Source organism: Dermacentor silvarum, chromosome 5 (assembly GCF_013339745.2).
Source record: "Dermacentor silvarum isolate Dsil-2018 chromosome 5, BIME_Dsil_1.4, whole genome shotgun sequence".
In the NCBI taxonomy this organism is placed as follows: domain Eukaryota; kingdom Metazoa; phylum Arthropoda; class Arachnida; order Ixodida; family Ixodidae; genus Dermacentor; species Dermacentor silvarum.
The window spans coordinates 137477713-137494105 of NC_051158.1; the positions used below are offsets into that span (position 1 = coordinate 137477713).

Consider the following 16393-nt stretch of genomic DNA (forward strand, 5'->3'; position numbering starts at 1 on the left):
GGAGTCTAGCTACCCGAGGGATAGAGCTTCCGTGTAAAAAAGGGAGATATTAAGGGATTCGTCGGTTCTGCGGCACTGCTGTGTACGAGGAGTAATTCGCACTTCTCGGCTGCCCAGGCAACGCCTCCCGCGGCTGCATAGTTTTACACGACACGCACAGCTTCCTGGAGAGCATCCTGAATGGAACCGTCTGCTCCTTGGGTTGCCCAGATGGTAACATCATCGGCGTAGAGAGCGTGCTAGATGGCGGGTATCTGTTGTAGTAAGGGGGGGAGGGCAGTTTAGCCATAGCCAAGTTGAAGAGGGTAGGCGATAGGATTGAGCCCTGTGGCATTTGTCTACCTGTGAGCGTGATGAGGTCAGACCGGAGCTCTCCGATGTCAATAGTGGCCGTGCGGTCCAAAAAAAAAGCTCTCACGTCACCGTAGGTGCGTGCGACGCACTGGGAAGAGCCAGATTGTGAAGAATCAGGTTGTCGAAGGCCCCCTTGATGTTCAGGGCCAGAAAAGCTCTGGCCCATGCCCTAGCGGGGCCATCCACCACGTCCTCCTTAAGCTGCTGCAAAACGTCCTGCGTGGAGAGGCTGGGGCGGTAGCCGAAAAGTGTATCCGGAAAGAGTTGGCCGTCTTCGATTTTCATAGCGCATGGAAGTTGCGTAACTTTGTTGCTAGTTTGTTGCTTTGTTGCGTAACTTTGTTGCTACTACATTTATGAAGTGAGCATATACCAACCCGCACTTTTCAAGCCGCTAGACATAATGTTTATGTATCTGCAATATCGTAGCGACATATTTAAAGACGTGCTTGTCCTAATAAAATGTATAAAATACTGAAGCCCCATCTCGCACTAGCACTGTAATCTGAACATAAAGTAGAATGCTTGGTGGCACACCTGTAAGCCCAAGACTGCGTAATATTAGCGTCATTTGATTTGGTAACTGCTGGCGGCTTTTGTGCACTGCTTTTGAAGTTACAAGTTCTTCCAATAAAGCGTCCTTGCATGATGGTTGTTTGCCAGCGTGCAAGAGCCGGTGACTACCTTGTGACAGTATGGTTCCAAAAAGTACAAATAAGGCAAAAGGTAATTTACTACTAATTGTGTTTAGGTTAAAATTTTCTAAATACTTGCTCGCCCAAGATTCAGTGCACCTTTTCATCAAAAAAGAGGAGAGATCGCACAGACATTTCTACACTGGAAGAGCCATGTGACGAGATTGCCCATAGCTTCAAAGTCAACCTAAGCGACCACCTGGTACGGCAACACCGACCTTAAATTCTATGCCTTGTACCAAGGAAACCGATTGTAAATAACAAACAAAAACGAAAAACCGTGTTGAAGTAGGACACAACCCAAGGAATTTCTATTGCAGATGACATCAACGTACTGCGAGGTTGGGCTTTTTTTTCTGTGAGCAAAAAATTTATTCCAAAAAGTCCGCGCGGGGATTTTCTTAGTAGCCATCTGCTGCAAATGGGCAGATGTCAAATTGTCTTTCCGTGAAAGCTGCTGACTGCAGCAGGGGTGCGACAGAATCACACAGGGCAGCTTTGCAGAATCCCTCCATGCTCGGAATCGATTTGAAACAAGGAAACTGCGCACTCAGACAACGCAGCAGAAAAGGAACTTTGGGAACTTTCTATAGCGGTTCCTGCTTTGGTCGCAATGTTTATATAGAAAGTATCATGTTGGAAGGAAAAAATTTAGCTAGCTTTGTTCAATACGTAGTGCAGGAGACAAACAATAAAGCACAGGTTGGCTTAAGACAGTGAACTTGTGCTAAAATGAAAACAAGCGCTCATATCATGTAAACTAATTTAATGTGTTTTACTTTTGTTGATATTACCGTGCTTTCATTGAAAAACTTATTACGTCCACGTGTACGTAATACCTTTTCTCATAAGAAAAAATGGAATTATTTACTTTGCTCAAACGTTTCATAGTCTGCGAGCACGCTATTCCAAAAGCAATATGCTCAACAAGAACTTGTATGCTTTTGATCTGATGAAGACACCATCAAATCAGATCATCAAATTATCAAATCATCAAACACCATCAAATCAGAATATGTGCGCAATTTCACGAAGAAAAAGCGGTTGAAGGGACCTTAAGGGACCTTGGAGATCCACTAGGTGAATTTCCACTGAGTATGTATTTTGGAAGAACTTTATTTTCCTTAATTTGAAGAAAATATATTGATTATTAGAAGGGAAAAAATGAAGGTGAAAGGTAAATTTTGTTTCCTATTTTGCACAAAAAAACCGAACGGTAGTACGCAGGTCTGTCGTCACAGATTTCAACGCATCTTTTCATATTTGAGACTTGACGCAAAATACAAATTAATAATACGTGTTTCGGTCAGTCTTTGGCTCCTTAAGAAAATATATAAATCTATTTATTCCCAATAACAAACTTAGCTGGCGCAGGTGGCCTCCAAATCCATGTTGTCAAGGTGTTCTGGTTCATGAACTTCAAGGCAGCTTTGCCACCCGTCGTCCGTTTTTGTATCTTGTCGGCCTTTGAAGCATCTTCTTGCGATAAAAGTGTTTTTTTGCTAGCTTGATAATTTATAATCAATGAAATAAAAAAGAAATTGTCATTAGTGGCCGCTTCAATGAAGTAGACTTGTATTTTAATCGCACAATATACCCCTAGCATGCATGTAAGTGCTCAACGTGGCTAAATTTTAGATTATGCGCTTACTATTTGCACGATGCTCTAAGCGAATTGATGTTTTTTGTTTTGCTGTTTTCGTCGCCGAATAAGTCATAAGTGATCCGCAGGGGAAAAAATAATTGGGTTGTACTAGCCATAACCACGATCTGATTAAGAGGCACTTCGTAGTGGGGGACTCAAATGTATTTGGACAATCTAGGGTTCCTTTAACATGCACGCAATCTGTGGTACACGAGTGTTTTTGCATTTCGCCCCCGTCATTATGGGGCTGTCACGGACGGGATCAAACACACGACCTCGAACTTAGCAGCGGGAAAAGCAGGAGAACAGTAGTTATTTGATGCACTGCAGTGACTTCCGTATAAAGTTAGGTATATATGTTCTAGAAACTTCCGACCAACGTATTCGTGTAAATGTGCAGGATAGAGAAGTAGTGGTGATGTAGAGGCCCGGTCACTGGTGTTTGTAGTGACACCGTGGCTTCCGGTGGACAAAATTTTCTCTATCAGCGTTTGTACGACCATGTTAATGGACGGAGCTGAGGCTTGCACTGGCGATTTGTTCGGCTGGAATCACCATCAAATTCGTATGGTGACTGCTTTCTGTTTAAAGCTTCGTGGCTATTAAAACAGATACGTTACGCGGACGCATCTACTTACACGTGAGGAAGGCGGCTTCATAAGATATGTGGAGCTCTGTCAGATGATGCAAGAAATAACGTCTAACCTTTTTTGATATTATCAGAAGTTCCTATGTTAATTGAAAACAAGTAAAGTTCCCCCTGAGAAGGGGAACGTCGTAAACTCAAGATATCAACGTTTGATGCACGTGAAATGTACTCAGAACAAGGGAACATAATGGGTTTTAAGTGTCGCAGATGCAACATGGCGAAGACAAATATCGACGTGGATAACCTCAAGAAATATTTACCTAATTACACCTTAAGAGCTAGGAACTTTATTAAGGTAAAAAGCAGAACTACGCCAATTAGCTTTTACAGTGGCAGATTCCTAATTTACCCAATGATGAGCATACTTTATTTGATATTATGCAAGGTTCTTCAACCCTTTAAATATTCAGAAAGAAATTGAACCTGTATTTTCTCGACAATTCACTTCTGTTTTTTAATTGATTAACCTGCTTTCGACTGATATGCAATTTCATGTGTTCCAAGACTTTTTGCTTTCATTTGGCTTTGGCATTTCTGTATTTTTCTGTACCTACATTTATTTCTTCATTTGATATACTTATACTTATTGTGCTGTATTGATTTATTGTAACTATATTTGCGTCGTTCGCATATATATATATATATATATATATATATATGTGTGTGTGTGTGTATTATGTGTATATACGTATACATATTTTTTTGCGCTGCTGTGCTCGTGGCGCTAGGAGCCTAGTCAGGCGTGCATAGTCCATCCTTTTGCTTCGGCGCCATGACAAGCTTGTATTGTGAAAACTCGTAATGAACTTCCAACTTCAAACCTACGCGTACAATATTGTGCGGGGGAAAAAAGCGAAGTATGTGTGGCGGTACGTTTACAATATCACAGAGGAAGAACATTATATATAAATACGGCACAAGACAGCTTAAAATAGCATGTTTCTGAGTTGGTTTGCGATACACAGCGTTTCTGAGCATCGCCTTGAACTGTCTGTTGAAAATTGAACTCGTTAGACGCGATAACGTTGCTTTAATTTAAGAGATTCCGATATAATAACCGGACTCTTGCATCGGTGTTATTGAACGCTGCATTAATTGAACCACAAGTGGCGAGTCCTTCTACGAATATTGATTGTACGGTCCACCTACGATCTGGGCTGCATTCCTCAAAAATCGATGGAGAAGTGACGACGGCGCTAGAAATGTAAATAAAAAAGGGAGTCGGCAGCCGGCGAGACGATTCGTTCGCACGAGAACGATGCATTGTGGAAACAGCTTCGCGCTCCGTTTGTCCGACGCCGTGGTTGAGGTGTCCACTACCGTGGGATATATCGCAGTTTTCCTCTCTTTTTTTTTAACCGCCACTTTCTCCTCCATTCGAGGATCACATAGCAGCGCCCTTTCGTAGACTCGTACACGATTCCACCTTCTACAAAAAACATCATTACCGAGGATCCGCAGCCTTCCATCTGCTGTGGCTAACACTCCGACGTAAAGCATGTGCTATGCCTCTACCCTCCTGCTCCTCTACCTTACGGTCTTCTCATCCCCTCCACTATTCCTATACTTCCTCTGAACCAAAGGCTTTCGCTGCAATTTCAAACCTTTGGACCAGCAATATTACTTGGCGGTTTAAATCAAAGTAGACCTTTAACACGCTGAACACCATAACAATATACTCGTATGCACTGAAAGCCGTGTCAACTTGTGGTACACGATACAAGCAGGCATAACGGGAACGGTCTAGACAGGCCTTTGAAGCAGGCACGTTCGGGCACCCATAAACACACACGCGCGCTTTTCTATGTAGCTCTCGCGTGACTATTTTCACTTCCTTGAGCAGTTGAAGTATGCTTCTTACAGTAGTTATTTCTTGTCTATGCTGCCATTTCTTCTAGCCAGCTATACGCCACAGATCACGCGCGGAGAGTTGCTACGCGTCGCAATTACATGCAAAGGAGGCGCCCTATCGCCGACTCAGCGACTGCGGCGGTCTGAAATCGATTTTGGCGAATTATTTATGTTGGGCATGTGTGTTGACGAACTCAGGGAAGCGGAAATTTTCCGGATTCCTGCACACCTACGCGTTTGAATACAGGTCGGTTTTCTTCGTAAGTAGGATTACAAAACAAAACTGCCTGCGGAGCTTTCCGGTGACAGTAATTAGCAATCTCGCATTCTCGTCTTCCTTGGTACCACAAAGGATTTTACAAACGTTTTTTTTCTTACTTCAGTGCGTGTTTGGTCGTGCTGTCAGCACACTCCCGGTTGTTTTTTGAGCGTTTAGGTAAAATATTTCAGTCGAATTGCGCATGAAGTACAGGGAAGCTTTTGATAACACATGCAAATTTTCTCACTACGGTATCCTCTCTGCTTCTGCTACACAGCTGCGGTGAGGCAGTTTGCGGGGTGGCCGAACTTTCTTGGAAAGAAGCGCCGAGAGGGGAGGGAAATCTTCTTTTTCTCGGGTAAGTTTCTTGCTACAGCCATTTAAGAAAGAGCGGGCTTTGTTCAAGGTACATGTAAATATACAGATTGAAACTGAGCAATTCTCAGTTCTTGAGTTTTCTCAAGTTTGCCACACGTGAGAAAGTGCGCGGTGCTCAGTCGCCGTTCGTTTTGCGGCTGAAGCAAAAGTGCGATCCGGACGCATTCTCGCGGGAAACGCTCTTCTGCCGCCAGTCGAGGAACTTGCAACGCTTGCGACAGTGCAGATATGCATCTCGTGGCACGCCGCGGGTGCCTCACGACTTCCCTATTTTCACGTTCGGCGCAATCTTTTTATTGTCGTCATGCATTTGTGGCCGATTTAAACTTTCGCCTTCTTAGCCTTCGGTCATTCCATATGGTGAACTCCTCTACCCTGCCGTCGCTACGATAATTAGAAGTAATCTTTTCATTTTAGTTTTTTTTTATCTTTGCATGAGAGGTTGAGGTGTGTGAAGAGGCAGCCTGCAGAGTAAGGAGCCCCGCGGCAGCCACTGCGAGTAGAAATACTTATGGCTGCATTCCTCCGAAAATAAAAACCGCACGCTGTACTTTTTATCGACAAGGACGAGAGGTGCCTCCAGGCTAACAATTTCAGAAGAACGAGCGTGCCCCTCTCACCGATGCTGCACTTGTCACGTGATCGTGTGCTCAGTGCTCAGTTGACAGTAGCGCCCGATAACTGTTGTGCCACCCGTGTATAAAAGTTTCGAATACTGTCTTACAAAACATTTACAATATGTTGAGATTCCTGGAAAGTCATTACCTTGATAGCAGGTTGCCTGTCTGTCTGCGTATTTAATTTTCTCAGTCTGATCACTTATTTTTACAAATGATCGATTATAAGTTCTATCGCAATTATATTATGTAGAATTATGAATTAGTTGAGTTTAAGTGAGCAATATGACGCAATCCATAGACAACCAATTCCCCGTTTCGCTTGTTCCATTTAAAGGAAAAAGCAAAAGCCGGCGTCTGCATTTCTCTAAGAAGTCAGGAGAAACGCTGCCGATGCGCTGCAGTTCGTCTTCAGTCCCAAACTCCCAGTAAGTGGTTCTGAAAACAAATGTAACACTGAATATATATATATATATATATATATATATATATATATATATATATACATCAATTTCAATGCATGTATATTTCACCGAAGAGACGAAGCCCTGAAATAGAGTCGAATAAGTAGCTTAGCATCAGCTAATTCTGTCAACGCAACGCTTTTTCCCCTGCAGTGCGTAGTATGCAGTTGTGTGGCAAAACCACAGATATAGCCATGGATGAGGGCAAATGGGTCATTCTATCATGGCCTGCAAAATATGAAAGCACGAATAATTTTACTCGCGCTGAATCTCGGAGGTTGTCGATGGTGATGTGAATGTGCTAAGTGACACACGCTCATGCATTGCACTTGTTTTTTTTTTTTTGTAGTTCGGTTATACGGAAACACTTTGTTATTGGACATATGAGCATAATCTCGCTAAATATTTGACGCGATGTCCCAAGGAATAAGTTATTTTAAGTCACTTCTGTGTTTATAAGTTGTATGTCCATGCTTTTTTTTTTGTTTCCACGGCCGAGTCCAAATTGTTTTGTTCATTTACCCTGAACATGTCATTTATTAGGCCGTCTTCACAACACACCGAAGCGAAGATGGGGCACGCGGTTGTTCTGTACGTAATTTATTCTTTTATTACACTTTTAATAGACGACGCGTAGTGTAGAAGTGCGTTAAAAAGGAGCCTTGCAGTTTTCTCAACACGGAAGCAGACAATACACTGAAGAAGAACGGAATATTGGTATTCCGTAATTCCTAAAAACAGCGCTACCTACACAGGGGAAATAAAGAGAGCGGGGACACACACGGTGCTGACACACAACTGCTTTGATCGGTAAAAAGTTACTTGTGCTTTGAAAGCCATACATTCAAGCATACACGCATGCTGACTGTCAATAAAGCGCGGTTGTTATTCTGGAACAATGCCTCACGGTCGCACGAATTATTATCTCTGATGCTCACGCCTACCTTCTCATGAAATCGGCTTGTTAAATAGAGGTGAACAACAGAGATACTCATACGTGCGACCACGAGGCAACGTTTGAGAATGACAAGCGTTCTTTATTGACAATGAGCAGGCGTGCATGCTTGAATGTATGGCTTTGAAAGCATTAGTAATTTTTTCCCAATAAAAACAGTTGTAAGTCAGCACCGTGTGTGTCCCCGCTTCCTTCGTCGGTAGCGCTGTTTTTAAGTATTAAGGAAAACAATAGACAAAGGTGATCAACGCGATACTCATGTGTCCAGCTATAGCGCTAGCCTATCGTCTGGTTCAGCTTTCATCTGGTTCAGCTAGCGTGTTTGACCGCATGCCGAGGCACCTTCCAGGGTATTTCGGCTTGAATACCTGCTGAATTTGTATGTCAAAATAACTGAAAGCACCTCCGTGCAATGCTATTTAATCATTTTTGATGGTAACTGAAGCACCGAGGAAAGCTGGAAGCGACAGGCCTTCAACAAGCCGCTGAGAGCGTGCAAATCTAAGCTCCAAATACACACGTCATCTTAGCATACAAGTACACTGCTAACTATTACCATATTCTATTAGGAATTCTATGAACGAAGAGGTAAGGAGCACTAAAATTCAGGAGGCTTTTATTTGTACATATGTACTGATAAACTCAATAATCGAGGAGCGCAGGCCTGCACCTATAGTTTGCATAGCGAACGTTCATAAAAGACGACGAAAACCAGGAATATTTTAAAGTTATCTCCAATTCAAGAGCACCAAGTATTACATGACTCGTAGATATTGGTAGAGCACCAACATAATTAGAATAGCTGAAGAAATTTCGGTGGTACACCAGAAGAGGGAACGGTGCAAATTTATTTCTCCCCACTTTTGGAACGTCGCGTAAGAGAGGAATTTAGAATGATTCCCGGCTGCTTTATTGATTCAGCTCAGTATTGTTTTTTCTACTTTCGTGCTGCCTCGGACATTTCTTGCGCTCCTTCCCAGCATTTACCTTTCCACGAGGGCGATAGTATCAGCCTGAGAGCAGCGCTGTGCGATATAATTCAATTTATGGTTACTGCTTTCCATGTTTTTTTTTTTTTTTATATTGGTGGTGTTGATAGCGTACGTTTCTTTGAGCGAAATTAGATGCTTTTCCCCGGAGTGCAGCGAGATAATGCCAAAGCTTTATTTCAAGATTTCTCTCGCGCTTTTCTTATTCATGTTCAACCATGCTAGCCTGCATTTCCATTCTATGTTAACAGTAAATCCGACAGCTTTGTCTCTGTGCTGACGGGAAGGTCAGCATCCCAACTTTGATCAGCAACATAACTTATCAGAAATTGCTTAGGTGGGGATGACGAAAAAGTTACTTTCGTGGGGCGGGAAAGATACATCATGAAGTTTGTTGGAAGAGAAAGCTTAAAGTGTTTCTTGCTTGCATCTGCATCATCATCATCATTAGCCTATATTTATGTCCACTGCAGGACGAAGGCTTCTCCCTGTGATCTCCAATTACCCCTGTTGCGCTAGCTGTTTCCAACTTGCGCCTGCAAACTTCCTAACTTCATCACCTCACCTAGTTTTCTGCCGTTCTCGACTGCGCTTCCCTTCGATTGGTATACTTATGTAACTCTAATGGTCCACCGGCTATCCATCCTACGCATTACAAGGCCTGCCCAGCGCCATTTTTTACTCTTAGTGTCAACATTATATGCATGATTATGCAAATCTGTTGGTGTCAGTGCACGAATACACGCTTGTTATAACGACTCACGTAGATGCAACTTTAGCCAAGCATAGGTGGCTTGCGGCGATTGGCAATAGGCAAGTGATAAATTGTATTTAGTCATCCCTCTGTAGGTTGTCACATCGCAGCGGTGTGTGCTGTCTTTTCGATGAGGACAGGAATATTCACGTATGGGCACTGCAGTCCATAATGGGTTTAGAGGTTCGTTTTTACGTTACAAAGGAATGACGCGAGAAATTGCCAACGAACAAGTTTGAATAAACTACATGTTCTTTCAGACATGATTATTATGTCTCCAATGCGTCGTTATCCTTTATATTTTGTAAAAACTCGCACCAAGGAATTCGTGACGTGACAAATATGGAATTGGACAACACGGAACGAGCTATGCAACGTAAAACATCACAACTATAATGGTCATAGGGATACATTATTTAGGTGACATCATGACACCTCGTTCTGTTAGAAATGCCTCGTTAGTTGTCTTCTGAAATGTCACACATACTTGGCATTTACTAGTGCAGAAACAGCTTTAGATTAATTATTCTGCACGTACAGGAATTTCATCGCATGTAACGAGGCCCTTTACCAGAATAATGTAACAGCATTAATTTATGCTCCTAAAGAACACTGACAATATTTTAAATGAACGTTACCGCCAGTATGCGCCGGTCCTAAAAATCCAGACGCAATAAACATATAGTTCTACAGCCCACCCCTCTCCCCATATCTCTTTCCCAAACCAGCATAAAACGAAAATACTAAACCATGTTCGCGCTCTAGCAATGTCATCTGAAGACAATCGAATGTATGATGGCACGCCTGTGAACGTAGGCCTACGTAATAATCGCGTGACTCGATTCCGTCACGGCCGGTGGAGCTTGTAGCCGTCACGGCCGCTGAGCTGTACATTATTTTCAAGGCACAAGTTATTCCAATAAAATGTCCTTCCACGTTGCTTGCTTGCCTGGCTGCCAATACCCGTCACTATCGCGTGACAGTGTGGTTACCAACATAAAAATAATGCGAAAGGCAATTTACCACTCATTGTGTTAAGCTAATATTGCCTAGATGCTTGCTTGCAAAATAGCCATTGCACCGTTTCATAAAAAGGGTACACCGACTGCGCAGATATTTCTACACTGAATAACCCGTTTAATAACATCGTCCATAGCTGAAAGATCAACCTAAGCGACTTTCTTGCACATTAACACCGACCATCATTCTTGTTCTTGGAATTAAAAAAAAGATGATAAATACCATAAGAAAACCAAATAATTCAACTTCTAAGGTGCAGAAATAGACACAACCAAAGGAATTTCTATTGCAGAACACATGGACGTGCTGGGGAGATATACTTAATTGTACATTTTTTTTTGCGACCGGCGAAGTGCCTGTCTAAGGATCCCACGAAGAGATTTTCTCAGAAGCCATCTGCTGGAAGTGGGTAGATGTCAAATTGGATTTTTGAGAAAGGCGCAGACTGCAGGAATGATGGGGAACAATCAAACGTGGCAGCTTTGCTGGAGATTTCCGAATTCGAAATGGATTTGAAACAAACAAACTGCGTAGGCTGACAACGAAGCAGAAAAATGCAACTTCAAGGAACTTTATATAAGACTTCCTGCTTTGGTTGCAATGGTTGTATTGAATGTATCGCTTTTGGAGGCAATGCAATCAGGTAGTTTTGTTGAATCCGTAGTGCCTGTGGAACAAATATGTCACAGGCTTGCGCGGCATGCCCAGCACAGTCACAGCGTAAGCTGGAGGAGAGGCTCCAAAGGAGCTCTATTTTTGGCAGCATGTACCAGATGGTCTTCGCGGTGAAGTCTCTTTGTGTCGTTTTCACGAGAACAATCTGAACTGTCCGCCTGGCGCCGGCGGCAAGCCGCGGCTTATGCTGATCGCACAGTGGTCTGCTAAGGCCGACGTTGTCTGGCTGTAGCCACACGCGTAGCTCTACGATTCGATTCCTCAGCAGTGGCTCGTACATTGCGAAGAGGCACCATGAAGTATACCGAAGAGTAAACACATGTATCGAGAGTACGCGGCGCTACGATGCTGCTGCTGCTGCTGCTGCTGCTGCTGCTGCTGCTGCTGCTGCTGCTGCTGCTGCTGCTGCTGCTGCTGCTGCTGCTGCTGCTGCTGCTGCTGCTGCTGCTGCTGCTGCTGCTGCTGCTGCTGCTGCTGCTGCTGCTGCTGCTGCTGCTGCTGCTGCTGCTGCTGCTGCTGCTGCTGCTGCTGCTGCTGCTGCTGCTGCTGCTGCTGCTGCTGCTGCTGCTGCTGCTGCTGCTGCTGCTGCTGCTGCTGCTGCTGCTGCTGCTGCTGCTGCTGCTGCTGCTGCTGCTGCTGCTGCTGCTGCTGCTGCTGCTGCTGCTGCTGCTGCTGCTGCTGCTGCTGCTGCTGCTGCTGCTGCTGCTGCTGCTGCTGCTGCTGCTGCTGCTGCTGCTGCTGCTGCTGCTGCTGCTGCTGCTGCTGCTGCTGCTGCTGCTGCTGCTGCTGCTGCTGCTGCTGCTGCTGCTGCTGCTGCTGCTGCTGCTGCTGCTGCTGCTGCTGCTGCTGCTGCTGCTGCTGCTGCTGCTGCTGCTGCTGCTGCTGCTGCTGCTGCTGCTGCTGCTGCTGCTGCTGCTGCTGCTGCTGCTGCTGCTGCTGCTGCTGCTGCTGCTGCTGCTGCTGCTGCTGCTGCTGCTGCTGCTGCTGCTGCTGCTGCTGCTGCTGCTGCTGCTGCTGCTGCTGCTGCTGCTGCTGCTGCTGCTGCTGCTGCTGCTGCTGCTGCTGCTGCTGCTGCTGCTGCTGCTGCTGCTGCTGCTGCTGCTGCTGCTGCTGCTGCTGCTGCTGCTGCTGCTGCTGCTGCTGCTGCTGCTGCTGCTGCTGCTGCTGCTGCTGCTGCTGCTGCTGCTGCTGCTGCTGCTGCTGCTGCTGCTGCTGCTGCTGCTGCTGCTGCTGCTGCTGCTGCTGCTGCTGCTGCTGCTGCTGCTGCTGCTGCTGCTGCTGCTGCTGCTGCTGCTGCTGCTGCTGCTGCTGCTGCTGCTGCTGCTGCTGCTGCTGCTGCTGCTGCTGCTGCTGCTGCTGCTGCTGCTGCTGCTGCTGCTGCTGCTGCTGCTGCTGCTGCTGCTGCTGCTGCTGCTGCTGCTGCTGCTGCTGCTGCTGCTGCTGCTGCTGCTGCTGCTGCTGCTGCTGCTGCTGCTGCTGCTGCTGCTGCTGCTGCTGCTGCTGCTGCTGCTGCTGCTGCTGCTGCTGCTGCTGCTGCTGCTGCTGCTGCTGCTGCTGCTGCTGCTGCTGCTGCTGCTGCTGCTGCTGCTGCTGCTGCTGCTGCTGCTGCTGCTGCTGCTGCTGCTGCTGCTGCTGCTGCTGCTGCTGCTGCTGCTGCTGCTGCTGCTGCTGCTGCTGCTGCTGCTGCTGCTGCTGCTGCTGCTGCTGCTGCTGCTGCTGCTGCTGCTGCTGCTGCTGCTGCTGCTGCTGCTGCTGCTGCTGCTGCTGCTGCTGCTGCTGCTGCTGCTGCTGCTGCTGCTGCTGCTGCTGCTGCTGCTGCTGCTGCTGCTGCTGCTGCTGCTGCTGCTGCTGCTGCTGCTGCTGCTGCTGCTGCTGCTGCTGCTGCTGCTGCTGCTGCTGCTGCTGCTGCTGTGCTGCTGCTGCGCTGCTGCTGCTGCTGCTGCGTGCTGCTGCTGCTGCTGCTGCTGCTGCTGCTGCGCTGCTGCTGCTTGCTGCTGCTGCTGCTGCTGCTGCTGCTGCTGCTGCTGCTGCTGCTGCTGCTGCTGCGCTGCTGCTGCTGCTGCTGCTGCTGCTGCGCTGCTGCTGCTGCTGCTGCTGCTGCCCTGCTGCTGCTGCTGCTGCTGCTTGCTGCTGCTGCTGCTGCTGCTGCTGCTGCTGCTGCCTGCTGCTGCGCTGCTGCTGCTGCTGCTGCTGCTGCTGCTGCTGCTGCTGCTGCTGCTGCTGCTGCTGCTGCTGCTAACGAGGATTTATTTGCATCCCCTTTGATACGGGGCGGTGGCAGTCACCTAGCCTGGTTGAGTTCCAGGTCTAGCTACATACAACATGTAACTGCAACATGCAACGGCTGCACGCAAGTGCTACATGGCGTGTCACCTGGAGTAAGAATATGCAACTGCAATGCAAAGTGCGCACGTATCGACGCTACGCAGCCCGCACCTCACATATCGTGACAAGTGGCGCGATAGAATGCTCATGATGATGATGATTATGATGATTTATTGGCATACCCTTTGAAACGGTGCGGTGTCTGCTTGATTTAATCAGCTATTGATCAAGCCTGCTTTATTTAATCAGCTATGTCATACATGTTTTTCATTCTAGCATTCTTTTATACATTTCCTCATTATTGTTTTTCTTCCTCAAGACGCTCTACCATTTCTTGGCCAATCGCGCATAGTGGGTAGTATCCTGGTGTTAAGTACGACGGACAGCGGCGGTGGCGGCGGACAGCATCGCCAGCCGAAACAAGTATTGGAACGAGCCCATAGCAGTTTACGCTGTACAACAACTAGAGCAAAGAATGGTTTACGTTGTGTTCAAGTAAAAGCAAACGTTGGGGTCGTGCAAAGTACTATATTATTTCATTCCTTCATGAATTTCAAGAGTGTGCTATAATTGTAGCATTTACCACATCCAGGTGTACCTTTACAGTGCATTTTTCATCCGCATGAACGCAACTATATATGTTGCACCAATAGTTCATATTGTGCAACTACGCTATTCCAATGAAAATTGTCTAAACGAGAACTGGTATACTATTGAATTGATGACGACAGTCAGTACACCAAAATATTTGCCCTACTTGACGAGGAAATGACGATCAGACTGACCCTTAGGATAAACACTTGGTCAATATTACTGAATAAGCATTCTCGAAGAATTCTGTTTCCGTTAATTTCGAGGTCATACATTGATTATTAGAAATAACAAAGTCGAGTCAAAGTTACATACATTTTTCGTATTTCGCACTAAAACCCCAGCGCTAGTACGCAGGTGTGACGTCACGTGATATCAAAGCATCTTTTCGAATTTCGGCAGTTGTGGCGAAAAGAAAGAATAAATAGTTGCAACGCTCACTCCCCTTTGGCTCCTTTAGAAATCATAAAAAATCATCTTTACCGATAACAACTGATCTAGGCTCGTGTAGACGACTTCAACATCTATGACGTCACGGCGAACTATTGGGGGAACTTCAAGGCTGCCTAAATTAAAAATTAAATTATGGGGTATTACATACAAAAACCAGTTCTTATTATGAGGCACGCCGTTGTGGGGGACTCCGGAAATTTGGACCACCTGGGATTCTTTAACCTGCACCTAAGTACACCGGTGTTTTCGCATTTCGCTCCCATCGAAATGCGGGCGCCGTGGCCGGGATTCAATCCCGCGACCTCGTGCTCTCAAGGCTGCCTTCCTTGCAACGTTCACTCCGCTTTGGCTCCTTTAGAAATCACAAAAAATCATCTTTACCGATAACAACCGATCTAGGCTCGTGTAGACGACTTCAACATCTATGTCATCACGGCGAACTATTGGGGGAACTTCAAGGCTGCCTAAATTAAAAATTAAATGAAGGGGTTTTACGTGCTGGTGGCGTGGAGGTAGAATACCCGGCCTCAAATCTGAAGGTCGTAGGTTCGAATCCTACTCCAGTCCACCACATTTTCAGGCATGGAGTGGTGCCTAACACCGGCAAGAAAAAAATATATCGCCGAGAGCTAGTGGGGCTATACGAGTTCAGGTGCAACCAAACTAGGAAGGCCCACTAAGCTTCATCAAAGTCACTCCCTCACCAGAACAGGAATTGATCTCCCTGGTGCAGTATTCGGCCACTACCTCCCTCATGACTTCGAGAATTAACCATGGCCCTCAGTTCCCAGTGGCTGCGGAGCACCTGACCAAGGCGGCGGTCAGACCTACTACGCGGCAGAGGGTGCTAAAAATAGCTGGTACTGGACAGGCCGCCAATGGAAACTGAACCTGGCAACGTTCAACACGCGCACCCTCTCGAGTGAGGCTTGCTTAGCAGGACTTTTTGAAGAATTCTCAGGCATTGCCTGGGATAACATTGGCCTTAGTCAGGTTAGAAGAACTGGTGAGGCTTACACAGTGCTGACTAACGGCCACGTCCTCTGCTACAGAGGTCTTCCATATAAGAAAGAATCCGGGTAGGATTTCTAGTGCATAACAACATAGCGGGCAACATTGATAAATTCTACAGCATTAATGAGAGGGTAGCATTCGTCGTAATAAAGCTGAATAGGAGGTACAAAATGAAGGTAGTACAAGCGTATGCCCCAACCTCTAGTCACGATGATGAAGGAATAGAACAGTTTTATGAGGCTGTTGAAAGAGCAATGAGAAAGGTGCAAAATCAGTATACTGTAGGCGACTTCAATGCAAAAGTGGGCGAAAAGTAGGTTGGTGAGCAAGCAATTGGCAACTACGGCATCGATTCTGGGAATGCAAGAGGAGAGATGTTAGTAGAATTCGCGGAAAGGAATAGGCTCCGAATAATGAATACCTTCTTCAGGAAGCGCAGCAACAGGAAGTGGACCTGGAAAAGCCCTAAAGTAGAAACAAGGAATGAAATAGATTTCGTACTCTCTGCCAATCCAAGCAGAGTGCAGGATGTAGAAGTGTTAGGTAGGGTAAAGTGCAGTGACAATAGGTTCGTGAGGTCCAGGATTTCTCTCAATTTGAAGAGAAAAATTGTGAAATTATTCTAGAGGAAACAGGCCAACCTAGAGGCAGTAAGGGTAAAAGCAGACCAATTCAGGCTGGTGCTCGCAAACAAATATGCAGCTT

The 16393-nt window shown here is 46.1% G+C and overlaps 1 protein-coding gene across 1 annotated transcript; it reads right to left on the reverse strand.

Moving 5' to 3' along the window:
- Window positions 1-414: 414 nt before the first annotated feature.
- Window positions 415-13527, reverse strand: LOC125945777 (uncharacterized protein DDB_G0271670-like; the record flags this gene model as incomplete). The annotated part of the gene is made up of 3 exons (XM_049668067.1): window positions 415-570; window positions 11611-13218; window positions 13474-13527. Coding segments are annotated over 3 exons (1818 nt in total), but the record flags the coding sequence as incomplete, so codon positions are not given.
- Between the last annotated feature and the right edge of the window lie 2866 nt (window positions 13528-16393).